The sequence below is a fragment of the Sinocyclocheilus rhinocerous genome, unplaced genomic scaffold (assembly GCF_001515625.1).
Source record: "Sinocyclocheilus rhinocerous isolate Xijiao unplaced genomic scaffold, SAMN03320098_v1.1 scaffold1495, whole genome shotgun sequence".
In the NCBI taxonomy this organism is placed as follows: Eukaryota; Metazoa; Chordata; class Actinopteri; order Cypriniformes; family Cyprinidae; genus Sinocyclocheilus; species Sinocyclocheilus rhinocerous.
In genome coordinates this window covers 50,795-64,538 of record NW_015643167.1, presented here as the reverse complement: position 1 = coordinate 64,538, position 13,744 = coordinate 50,795, and the positions used below count along the sequence as shown (strand labels likewise).

The window sequence follows — 13,744 nt, the reverse complement described above, 5'->3', positions numbered from 1 at the left end:
ATGTAGATGCAAATTAATGAGAATTAGTTGACATGTAGTTGACATGTAGTTACAAAGTTACTTATAGTTAGTAGAATGTCTAAAGTGGACTATCGAAATAAAGTGTAACCAATAATAAAAATAATAATAATAATAATAATAATAATAATTAACATATTTACTTTTTTTAAATTCAGGAACCAAAGACAATCTGAAGGCCCACAAACCAGCACGGGGGATGCATAGACACGTTATTATTATTTATTTATTTATTTATTTATTTATTATACTTTTTCGATGAGCTTCTACTCTCAAACTGATGAAGAAGAACTGGCACAAAAATAGCAATCATAAAGCAACTTCTAGTTTTCAGCAATCAGAGCAGCGTGACATAACAGCGTCCTCAGCCTCTGGCCAATCAGAGCATCTGAATGATAAAAACAAAACAACTAAACAAAACAAAACAAAACAAAACAAAATGTTCATCATTCTTTTATGGTCAGAGGCTGTAGCTGAAATTAGACTTACTGTGGCTGAAAGCGCAACTAGGCACATCATCACAGATGTACACCGTGCCATCTGTGGCCTTGTTTGAGATCCACAAACAGTAGGAACCTCTCACACTGAGCTAAAGTCAGAAGAACTCGATATTTTTTGTCTACATGCGGATTTATTTCAAGTAAATGGCAGTCAGCCTGTACTTGAATCCTCATATGCACAAGAACATTCTGATATTAATCAGGATTTGGTCATATTTTACTAAACACATCAACATTTTTAGCATGACAAGACTAATCTAATATTCTGGTTTCTAGAAATTCAAATTTTTGTTTAAAATGCAGTATTGCTGAGCATAAGAGACTTCTTTCTAAAACAAATAAAATGTGTATATAAAGGTGAAACTTCAATAGCTGTTTTATTTATTTATTTATTTATTTATTTTTTTTTAAGTCTTAACCAGATCTGTACGTTAATCAGAAAATGATGTGCATGTAAACATGTTCAGTGGTTGGTACGATCTGCCACATTTTCCGCTTGCAAATAAGACAAATATGATACTAATATATAATACTTATAGTATGTTTCTGTGTGATCATGCTTGTGTTTTACACCTGGGAGACTAAACATTAACAGTAAACAACCACAGAACCCTCCAACAGCCACATCACCTATATTACATTAAAAAAATACTCAGAATGCCTTAGGATCTGCATAGCAACACTCTGACAACTCCCTAGAATATCAGAAGTGAGTTTTGCATAGGTAGGCACACACAAAATCATCTACAAACGTAAAAATCTAGTTGTTTATGCATCTTTACAGCTTCATCTTCTCAAGTCCGAAGAGCTGTGACCTCTAGCCTGCAATAAAAACCTCAGCACCTTTAACAGCAGCAGTCACCACACACTGCCAACATCATAAATGAGTTTCTACATAATGATCTGCCCTACTATGATCTTCACATACAGCTCTTTTATTAATAACCCACACCTTCAGCAGCTCAGCCAGTGATTCCTCACTCTCACACTGAATCTGCGCTTCGCTTCTGTGAAATAAGGATGCTTCTTTTCACAGACAACAGCTCACAGCAGTGTTCCTGTGCCGGAAAAGTCAGGTGAAACCTCAAAAGACGCAGCAGGCAATAATGATTCTGACATTCACCGCAAAACAAAATGGTGCATCTCGAAGATTTCAGAGGCAGGAATGTCCTTGAGAGGACCAGGTCGGTGACTCAGGGAAGAGAACGGGACTTAATTGCGAGAGGAGAATGTGCAAAGAATAAGAAAGACTCCCAAACTGCTTAGGAACAGATGTGAGTATCGGCCCTTCACAAATAATGCATCTAAAAGCCAAACAAACAAATCAATATAAGCATAGACCTTCAGAATAAAAGCATCTCAACATTGTGTCTACAAGGAAGCAAAAGCACAAAGATAAGGTGTGATTTTCTGTATAACCATCATGTATGAACCCTTAATAAAGCACAGTACCTTCACAGTTCACATATTTGTTGGCAAAGAAGCAGCAGGATTCAAAAGAAGCAATCGATTTGTCCTTGCTGAACAATTTATTGATCCATTGGCCATCAAGGACCAAACCCAAATCCCTTAAATCCCATTAGAGCTGAGGATGGGAAAGGGGGAAAGCAGCACAAATCAATCAGCGAGGCCTTCAATCTGAGCAGAAAGGGAACAAACACACCTCGGAGCAGCGCATGAGTTTGTCACAGTCTGATTCACCATCTGTCTGTCCGAGCGGTGCAGAGCGGCCTTGGATCAGGTATTCTTTCTGAAAGCAGATTCCTGGATACCTTCAATGACATGAGATTCATGGACAGTGCCTCGTGGGTGAAAAAAACAAAAAAAACATCAGAAATCACAGAAGGCAGATATTTCTCAAAAATGTAAACTGTATAGGCTATATTAATATATTTTAAAATGTAATTTATTCCTGTGATGGCAAAGCTGAATTTTCAGCAGTATTACTCCGGTCTTCAGTGTCACATGATCCTTCAGAAATCATTCTAATTGCATTCTAATTGCTGATTTGATGCTCAAAGAAACATTTCTTATTATTACCATCAATGTTGAAAACAGTTGAGCTGCTTCATATTTTTGTGGAAACCATGATACATTTTCATCAGGATTCTTTGATGAACAGAAAACTCAAATAAAATATTTTATAACATAAATGTCTTTTTATTTTATCAATTTAAAGTATCCTTGCTGATTAAAAGTATTATTTATTTATTTATTCATTGCCAAACCAATCTTCTAACCAATCTATGTTTGACAACCTCATATCGACTTGGTGTTTATTGTAGACAGTATATATATATTGTTTAATATTGTGAAACCTAACCTTTTTTTTTTTTTTTGTAAAAAAATGTTTTGCTTGAAAAGTTTTGCTTTGTGTGCTTGTGCCATCTTCCAAATAAATGACACTCGGTTTTACATTTTGTTTTCTAATGCAAAGACATTCATACATTTTTGAGCATTTTAAGGCTTAATTGTACTTTTTAGGTATAATTTCTACAACAGCTTGATCTGACATCTGAAATAAAAAGCAAACAGTCCAACCAGTCACACCAATCACTCGTCAAAAATGAAAAACAGAAACAGATTGCACACAATCTCCCATATTTTCAGTTCAATCAAAATAAAAGCATGTCAAGCTAATATGACTTTGATGTTCTACAATTGCAGTTTTCAGTATAACAACCTTGGCCTACTTGAGACGCCAACTTTGACCAGCTCTGCTAATTCGAAAAACTCAGAAGCAGAAATGGTGCTAGCGTGCACCGAGTTACCTCTGGGCCACTGCCAAGTGTGTTTCTGAAAATTAAAGGAGGACTAAAAAGCATCACAGCACCTCCTTGAGTTCTAAATTCCCCGCACTGGCATGTAGGCCATGCTTCTTTGATTTAACACGTTTATTCACCACATTACGCACCAATTATTTCTTCCCAGGTGAAGGAAGGGGCTATAAAGCTCCCTTGCCATTGAACAAAGAGTACGAGAGTGAAACACAGACACAGAACCTGTTAAAGGATGTACGAGAGGACTGAAAGGAAATTATGGGCGACACAGGGGCATTAGGGGTCCACGTTCTCACAGGAGGTGATGGGACGTAATTTGTTAAGATGGGAAAATCGTGAAACCACAGAGACCAGCATTGTTGAGCCAACTGCTATCCCTCGAGAGAACAAAGAGGACTAGTGTTGATTAACCAGCTTGGCAAGAACACCATTCACCCGTGTTAAGCATCATACCATAGTGAATATATTTATCTGAGTAATTCTTGGCCAGATTCATCATTCCAGAGAATTCGCAAGAATTCCAGCGCAGATGTGGATACAGCTGTGGAAATTTGCATACTGAAAATCAGATCTCTGCAGCCCGAAATGATCAGATATCATAATTAAGATGGGGAAGGTTTTTCCTGCAGATTTTAATGGTTTGATTGTTTTGAATTTAAAGGAATAGTTCACTCGAACTGAAAATTTGCTGAATATTACCCTCGGGCCATTCAAGATGTAGATGGATTTGTTTCTTCATCAGATTTAGAGAAATTTAGCATTTCATCACTTGCTCACCAATGGATCCTCTGCAGTGAATGGGTGCCGTCAGAATGAGAGTCCAAACAGCTGATAAAAACATCACAATAATCCACAAGTAATCCACACCACTCCAGTCTATCAGTTAACATCTTGTGAAGTAAAAAGCTGTATGTTTGTATAAAACCAATCCAACATTAAGGCTTTTCAAATCTTGGCTTCTGGCTAAAAAGTCCTGTATCCATAATACAGTATTGCTTTCTCCATTGAAAAGTCATCTCATCTGAATCAGGAGAGACACTTCTAAACAAATATGTGGGTGGATTTTGATGTGAGAGGACAACAGGAGAAGGAATTTTCACTGGAGGAAGCAATATTATGGGTAGAACTCATATTTTAGGTAAAAAAGCTCTTATGATGGATTTGTTTTTATACAAACATACAACATTTTGCTTCACAAGATATTAATTGATGGACTTGAGTGGTGTGGATTACTTGTGGATTATTGTGATGTTTTTATCAGTTGTTTGGACTCTCATTCTGACGGCACCCGTTCACTGCAGAGGATCCATTGGTGAACAAGTGATGTAATGCTACAGTACATTTCTCCAAATCTGATGAAGAAACAAACTCATCTACATCTTGTATGACCAGAGAGTGAGTAAATAGTTAGCCAATTTTCATTTTGACTGGACTGTTCCTTTGGGTTAAGCACATACTGTATTTGACAGCGTCTATGGCATTACCACAGTCATTTTTTACTCAGCTTGTAAAAACAAACAAACAAACACACACACACACACACACACACACACACACAAACAAACAAAAACATTTACAATGGATGTGTAAGCCTACATTAAAGCTTAATATAGTATTTAAACTGGAATATATTTCTTTGGTTTTGATTCTCTTCATAACAATGATCTACAGTTTGAACCCAGAAAAAAGCAGCATTGTGGCCTCAAAAACACATATACTAAACATAACTTTAAAATGACTTTGAACATCTTCCCTTTTAGGTTTGTTTCAGTGAGTCTTTTTCCAAACAGAGATGATGAAAATGTTGCCTTAAGAGTATGACCTAAATTTCACATCAAACAAATATGCAAAACAACATTGCAACACTGTCTCCGACATGCCAGTTTCAATGTTCCCATGCACAACAGTTATGCTTTGGATTTTTTTTGTTTTTGTTTAACACTCACAGACCTTAAATAAACCTTTTGAAAGACCTTAAATTTTTACCTATAATCTTTCGCCAGGGTTTAACTCATGTGGGTCATCCCTGTTATGCTCTTTTATGTCCCCATTAAATATCTCCTAAGATACTGCATAAAACATTCCAGTAACCGTTTTTAAAGATGAAAGTCATAGTTTTCTTGGAAATAAAACAATTTTGTTTTTCTAAAAAAAAATCCTCAATATTAGTTTCCATCCTGTTAGTCTATTGTAATCTGTTAACAACAACACAAACATAAGTAACAATAGTTTTCTGGTCTGTCTTCCATTTTGATCCATTTTATTGGATGATAATTAAAATAAAACATGTTTAAAAAACCCACATGTAATCTAACCATCAAACCCTTACTTACCTAAAATAAGCATCCTATTCAGACATCCTAGTCATTTTCTTAACAATTTGTAAAGAATCAAGTAAAAAAATAATACTTATTAAAAACATTTAGCAGACACTTTTAACTAAAGTCGAATTCTATTAATGCGCTCAAGGTACAGTTTACATTATCTATTCATGCACTCCCTAGAAATCAAACTCACGAACTTGGTGTTTCTATATCACTGTTTGAGCTACAGGAATTTAAGAGTCTGAACATATTTCTGGAAGTCTAGTACATTTTATAGAAATATTTCTTACAGTACATTATAACATAAATATTAATTTTGGACATACTGCATAACAGGAATGATCCACCTATATCCAGCTGACCTTTTGAGAGCTAGACAGAATCCATTCAGTATCTTTCCCCTGTGCAAGCATGTATTCATTTGATACCATAGAGTGCCTTTCATTTTTAAAAGCCTGTAAAGCATTAGCGCTTCATATAAACCGCACTGACCAGTGATCATTATGTTCACCGTAATGCATTGCACTTCATACTGAGAATTTCATAACCAAGATGTGAACATCATGCATAGGTTTATAAAAAGAGGACATTTTTACATTCACAAATTAAAAAAAATATATATACCCACTGTAACTTCACTCAACCTCCACCACATTTTATTTAACAAAATAGAAGCAGATCAAATGTAGCAAAGCATAGAAATGTAACTCTGAGACAAACTGTTGGGAAAATGCACCAAATAATAGATAAGCCAGAATGTGGTACAGTCTTTCACAGTGGAGCGACAAATAATTACCCTTCCACGCATGACGAGAGAGAGAGATGGAGGTGCCTTGATGGACAGCCAGAACCAGTATAACAGATATAATAGATCAGAAGGTCACCCTTCAATTTCGGTCGGTTGGGGGAAGAACGAATGTTTTTTTTTTTTTTTTATGTGCAGCGTGAGTCACAACACACATCTCTCTGAAGGCTCTGAATCTACATTAGAGTAAAACCATTGCAATATGACAGGAACCCCGTTGGGACGTTCTGCTGGATTGCAATTCAACCGACTTTGTTTTGTGCAACCTAAATCAAATTGACAGGTAAGAGAGAAAAGCATCTCCCGGTGCCAATATTTTCCACACTTGCAACAAGGCATGGCCATAAATAGGATTCTGGATGGAGCTTTCTTATTGTATTGTTCAATAACTCACATAATTAGGGCCAAGAAGAATATAAAGGTAAGCTACAAAGTCTAGATGGTACTCGGACTATGGAAATGGATGGCTGGTTACCTTATTTTAGCTTATAACAGTTCTTTATTTACGTTGTTTTTGTTGTAAAATCATTACAGTTATACAAACTCAACTTCAAAAACATCAGCAGTGACATTTAAATGCTAGCAGTAAGATGCATGGCACTGCGCTCTACATCTCGTTTGTAAAAATGGCATTTTGGAAACAGCGTTCAACTCGTGTTCCTCACTACTGAATTTGATCCCGCCCTTCTCTGCGAGTATTAGCCATCACAGTGACACGCTTAGGCCTAGTCATGTTGATAACGTGAATCCGTTACATACCGGTGAACTTCAGCTCCCAGCATGGTTTCAAATGCTTGAGGGGCAACAGCGACATCTAGAGGCAGCTATTTGATCTACGATGACATCAGTCAAATGCACAGACATGCCTCTGGTCTGCTTCTCCTACATATATTTACACCTTTTCATCCACTTTATAGGACGTATAGAAGTAGCAAACGGCGTAATATTCCTTTCTCGTATTTGGACAAAATAGATGGCTTTACAAAAGCTCACAATACTTACAGTGAATAATAGGCTTTTGTGAAGGAATACTTCATCCACTAAAAAGAATAATAATAATTAATAATAATAATAATAGTAATAATAATAATAATAATAAATAAAATAAAGGCATGTCAAGTCTATGTGCACTCTGTAGACGGTTCAAAATCGGCACATACCAAAGCCCCCTTCAAACATCACTTTTCAAAAAGAAAAAGAAAAAAAAATCCTCCCCTTGCGTCATCCTTGTACCCACACGCTGTATCTATCGACACACAAGATCACGAACCACTGGAGCTACATTGAATTTTTGCAGCATAAGCACGTCAGCGACTTGAATCGGTCATGCTTGTCCGCATCCCAAACATGTCAACAGTTGGCACACTATAAGATAAACACATTTTACATTCATAAAGGAGATGACTGGGCAGATACATGAGAAATCTGCACTCAAAAAAAGTATAAATTATCCCCATATCAACCAATCAACTGATAAAATGTAAAGTACATGCATTTACAACGTACATGTTTATCTCCACCTTTTGGCCTGTCCACCTTTGAGAAAGAGAAATCAAACAGCAAATACAAATTCTAACTGACAAAAAATAGAAGAAATGGCACTTTTAATATAGTCATATATAGTTTTATATTTTTATATATATATATATTATATATTGATGATACGAAAGGAGGGTCGCGTTGGCTTCCTTGTTACTATGGTAATGGTTCCCAGTGTGTGTTGAGACCATGCGAATCATGCAGATATGTTACAGTCCGTTATTTACATTACATTCATGCGTTCGTGCACCGTTCCCACATCCTCTTTTGAGCATGTCTGCAGTCTGAGCTGGGAGGAGAAAGAAAGAGAGAGAGAGGCTCTATACATATTTAACAGTGGGGGCCCCATTGCAGTGTTTGATGGACGCTATACTCAACCGAAGCAACAAAAATAGGCTATTTTTTTCCCACAGAGGCGAGTCTGAGGTCTAATGTTTGTGTGTCGCCCTCCATTGTCACCGCAACATACGAAACGCAGTTCATCCGTTTGCTTGCCCATTTCTCCGTGAGCATCATTTGTCAGAGAGAGAGTGGGCACCACAGTCGTAACCTCTGTGTGGCCCATCCGCATGATAAGCTCCGCTGTGCCAGTAGGACGAGTCGCATACTGTCTGTAAGGAATTGATTTCTGACGCAGAAGAGTTGCCGTCTCTCCGCTTCGATCTCTTTCGATTGCGCAGGATAAAGACCAGCATTCCCACCACAGTGAAGGCAGACGTCACGAAAACCAAGAGCAGACCGGGCACGAGCACTGATATGGACACTCTGCTAGGCTCCAGGTAGGAGTTGGGCCGCGTCCCTGTGTCTGCCGGGTAAGTGCTGTTTTTGGACAGCGAGGTGGGGGAGATCTTCTCGTAGAGTTGAGGGCACATCAGATCGTTCCTGATCCGCCGGAAATCCCTCTTCCAGAACTGCTCGGGTGACTCGCATTTGAGGTCGCTCACGATGACGTCTGCCCCAAGCTTGTCTGTCCACTGTTTGAAGGGAACGATGTTGCACGTGCAATCCCAGGGGTTCCCGTGCAAATCGATCTGGATGATAGAGTTGAGCTGGTCTAGGACGCCTGGCACAGTGAGATATGTGAAATAATTGTTATGCAAGCTTATTTTCGACAAAGAAACCCCCAAGAACGCATCCACGGGCAGAGCTTTGAGCAGATTGTTGTTGAGGAAGAGCACCCTCAAGTTGGGCATCGGGCTGAAGGTGCCCGGCATTATGAGCTGGATGTCGTTATATTCCAAACTGAGATACTCCAGGTTCTGAAGTCCAGCGAACATCTCCGCCATTAACGTGTCCAAGTAGTTCTTGTCCATGTACAGCCACCTCAACTCGGTCAGGTTGTGGAAGGTGCCATTTTCGATCATCTTGATGTTATTCCCCCCCAAATCGAGCAAATTCAAGCTGTGGTAGCCTCTGAGCTGGTTCCTTCTGATGGTGTGAATGTTGTTGTCGCGCAGATTTAACTCGTGCGAGCCCAGGGGTTTGGGTTTGAGATTAGCTACGCTTTCTATCTTCTTGCCCTCGCAGTTGACCCCAAGCCCTTGTCTAGTTCCTATCAGCTTACAATCACAGGACTGAGGGCATGTTGAATTAGCCGGCGGCTCCCTTTCAACGGCACCCGTCGCGATGGCCGTGGGCTTCGTTTTCAGCTGCCAGTTCTCCCTGGCTTTCGGACGGCCCTTGTTGTGCCCTCTCCCACCGCTGTGGGACTCCGTCACCCCGCTCGTTTTAGAGGGTGTGGGACGGGGGCCGCGGTCAGGAGTCTCGTCTTGGGTGGGAGGTGCCACCAGGCTGGAATCCATGCCGCTCTTTGAAGGGCACAGCTCCGTCTCGGCCGTTTCGTTCAGGTCGTTCCCTTGCAGCCGAGTGGGCGCCTCGCAAATGACCCTTCCGATGAGCACGTTCTGGGGGATGTTCTCTAGCCATTCCTTTAGGGAAACCAGTTCACAGTTGCAATCCCATGGGTTGTCTTCCAATAAAACCTCCACGATACCAGGTATCTGCTCTAGAATCCCCTCGTAAGGCAACGTTTTTATTCGGTTCCCTCTCAGATCGAGGTGCGTGATGGGCACGTTCTGAAACACGTTGATGGGAAGAGCGCTAATAAGGTTGTCGTTTAAGATCAAAACTTCGAGCTTACTCAAGTCCCTGAACACAGACGGGTCGATGTCCCTTAGAAGGTTGAAGTCGGCTTGAAGGTACTCCAGGTCGTCTAAACCGAGAAAGGTGTTCTTTTTGAAAGACCTGATCTTGTTGTTATTGATGTGCAGCCGTTTCACGAGCTGCAGTCCCAGGAATGCACCGGGCACAATGTCGTGCAAGCCATTGTTCTCCAAATGCAAGCTCACGGCATTGTAAAAGTTAGCAAACTCGTTGGGGAACAGTCTGGACAAAGAATTCCCGTGAAGCAGGAGATGGTAAAACTGGGAGCTCGGACCTGTCAAATGGTGCAGGTTCGTGAGGCTCCTTTTCTCACAGTCAATGTGCAAATCGCCTTCTATTGCGTTGCAGGAGCAGATCTGCTCCTTACAGACGTCCCTTGTAACATTCCCGACAGCTACACAAAGAGCCGCCTTCAGCAACACAATCCAAAGCAGCATTTTCAATACGACACAATCATCCCCGACATCAAGACATGAATACAATCAGCAAGAGGGCGAGTAATGAGATAAATTTCCAGTCTAAAAAAGCAGAGGACACTCTGTGATTATATCCATGCTCAGCTCGCTATGTCCAGATTGAGAAAATCGACAGCAAGAAGCCTTTTTTTCATCACCTCCCCATCGCATGCTCTCAAAACAATCTTAAAGCGTACAGAATGACATCTTCAACTCAATTATTTGGCTTATCGGGCTCGCAAATCACTGACCTTGTGCTTTTATCACATATCCACGGCGCGGGAGCTGTTCTTCCTCCCGTGGTGCTGAAATCACACCGCGTACATCTCAATGAATCACAGTAAAATTAATCCGAGATTCTTACATCTTTAGCATCCTTCCTCGGACTCCGACGGCTTTGTTCAACGCTTTTGTATCACAAAGACGGTCGCTGAGAGATTCTGGACTTTTCAGCCCGGTGTTCACTGGCAGATCTAACACCCTCTGCTGAGCTGCGAAGGCAAAAATCCATCGGATGAGGGAATGCTTGCTTGCTCGCTCGCTCGCTCGCGCGGGGGAAAAACAGTCCACATACAGGGCAAGTGATGGAAATGTGCACAGAAATCGCCGTCGAAGGGTTTAGATTGCTTTCATTCCAGGATGCATTTCTCCTCTCTATCCCCGCCGACGGCTTTCGCGGAGCCACTCCGTTTTCCCCATCCAAATGTATTTAAAGCACACGGCATTTCCAGAGTCCTCTCAGACGATATTCCCGTTTCACATAGGAAAAGAAAAAGAAAAGCTCAAGTATTCCACAAAGCACAGGTGTTGTTCGCGTGAAGGTTGTTTCTTTTTTCTCCGTGAGTGTGTGTGAGTGTGTGTGGAGGGGGAACTGCAGTTGAATGCGGTAAAATAATTAACTACTCGACGTGCATGCAACAGTGCAGCCGTTGCGCTGAGCTTCTTCTATTACTGTGACAACAAACACTGCGTCAAGACTATAGGAACTATGCGCACATACGCTACGTCACAGCCCTTAAGACGCGATTTGAAAAATAAGTGCATTTCAACAGGAACGCTGGGTATTTCCTTTTATATCACCTTGTATGGCTTGATTTTTTTTTATGCAGGCAGAGGATCGACGCGTCAAACCCCAGACTATTAAAACAAGTGTGGATTGATTGAAACTCAGTGCATATATTACATTTATGACTAAAGCGAGTCTTTGACTTGACAAAAAAGCCTTTGTTCAAATATCTGGTGTGTAAAACTTGCAGATAGCGGGCTTTTGTGTGTCTACCAGCATGCGTTTGATTGAGGGGTGATTTTATAATCATATGCAACACTTCGCTGGCAAATACATGAAAGTACAAGCCTTACTGACTCTACAGCCGTCACGATTCCGTCTCTCCTATCTTTAACTGTACTGTATGAAAACTGTTTCATATCTGAGGTGTGCCTGCCTCGAACGCAAGCAATCAATAAATCACTATTCTGCATTTAAAGGTGAGAGATGGTGCATGCAAAGCATTTGCTTTGATTTCTGATGAAGAAACATTCCAAAAAAAAGGTACCTACTCAGTAAAATGATGGAAGGAAAGTACAAGCAATGTTAATAATTAAATGCAACTAATTTTAGAATTGAGTATCAATCAAATGAATCGTTCATAATATGTAACTGCAAATAGATCATGGAGACCCTGTAACTCTTCGATGAATAATTATTAAATTAATACAATATGTATATATAAATTAAAGAATATGCAGACACACACGAGAGAGAGAGAGAGAGAGAGAGACGTTTTTGCATAAAATTTAAGTTAAATTCCGAAGTAATATGCAGTGATTGAAGAATTTTATCATAACCAATAGAGTGACAAGCATTGCAGGATGGCTGTGTAATGACTGTACATTTTAGTTCATTTCTGTGTATATAATATTAAAATATCAACCTAATTTGAACCCAAATGAGACTAAAATAGTACTATAAACAATACATATTTAACATGAAATTCAATATAAAACACTCTAATGCAAAATACATACATACGTCTAAACATCTAAAAAGTAGTACTAACATTTTAAGGTGATATAAAACGACACCGTATCATCAAATTTCATCTTCTGCTATTGTGCAATTTAGGCACAATTTAGGCACGTAATAATGTGGATAAAAACAAACTGTTTTCTCTCAAAGAGTTTCCTTTAGAAAACCGATGCTCATAAAACCAAAGTATAATTTAAAAAATAAACAAATACGTAAATGTAAATTCTAAAGAATCATTTACATGCTCAAACGAAAGCTAGATAGATGTCATTCTTATGTTCATTTGTAGCTTAGTCAAGAACAGCTTGTTCACTCGTACACACACACACATATGCATCTCCATATCGTGCACACAGAAGCAGCTGTCATAAATCTTGCTCCTCCACATGACGAAGTGCAGTATGGCAGCCTGACTTGCTGCTTGTTGTTGATCTTATGCCAATATTGTGTGGATGTGTACAGGTCAAAACAACGCATGTGGTTCAGTCATGACCATTTCAAACTCCCTCTGGCCTAATAGTCTAGACGCTGTTGCCTTACCCATCATAAGTTTTGACACTGTGCCCACAAATTTAGGAAGAACTGTTGTGTAGTTCACTTCTGTGTAGCCAGTCCAAAGAAACATGCTCATTGTTTGGAAAGGAGACAATGTTGCAGGAACACGTAGTTTGAAAGGGTGCCAAGCCCAGTGCTGTGTAAATAAAAAAGTTGCCTTCTTTCCACTTTACTTTACTTTACTTTACTTTAGTTTATAGTTTCAGTCTCCCTCATTGTTTATTAGTAGCAATATATTTTCAAACATTTTCAAACATCAGCAGTACTACCAAACATCGGTAGTACTACCAGTACTACCAGCAGTACTTAAAAACTACTTTTGAAATTGAAAGAGGCTGTTGAGTCATATTCACCTTGTTTTCAGGTTTATGTTTGGACAAGGATAAATAATAAGTGCAACATACATTTCCAATGCCAATCGACTGTCATAGTATGCAGTCATGAATAATGGCCTAAATGCTCTGAATGGTACTATGAAAGACAATTTATAGAACGAGATGGATTCCATAATCTAAACACTGGTTGTACTCAATGTTCTCACACAATTTAGGCTTCATACACATTTTAAAAGTGATTTAC

The 13,744-nt window shown here is 39.5% G+C and overlaps 1 protein-coding gene across 1 annotated transcript; it reads right to left on the bottom strand.

The window, feature by feature from the left end:
• Positions 1–7,522: 7,522 nt before the first annotated feature.
• On the bottom strand, positions 7,523–11,487 carry LOC107756981 (SLIT and NTRK-like protein 1). The gene has a single exon (XM_016574315.1). The coding sequence runs from the start codon at positions 10,564–10,566 to the stop codon at positions 8,479–8,481; it is 2,088 nt and encodes a 695-aa protein (XP_016429801.1). The 5' UTR covers positions 10,567–11,487; the 3' UTR covers positions 7,523–8,478.
• Positions 11,488–13,744: the final 2,257 nt, after the last annotated feature.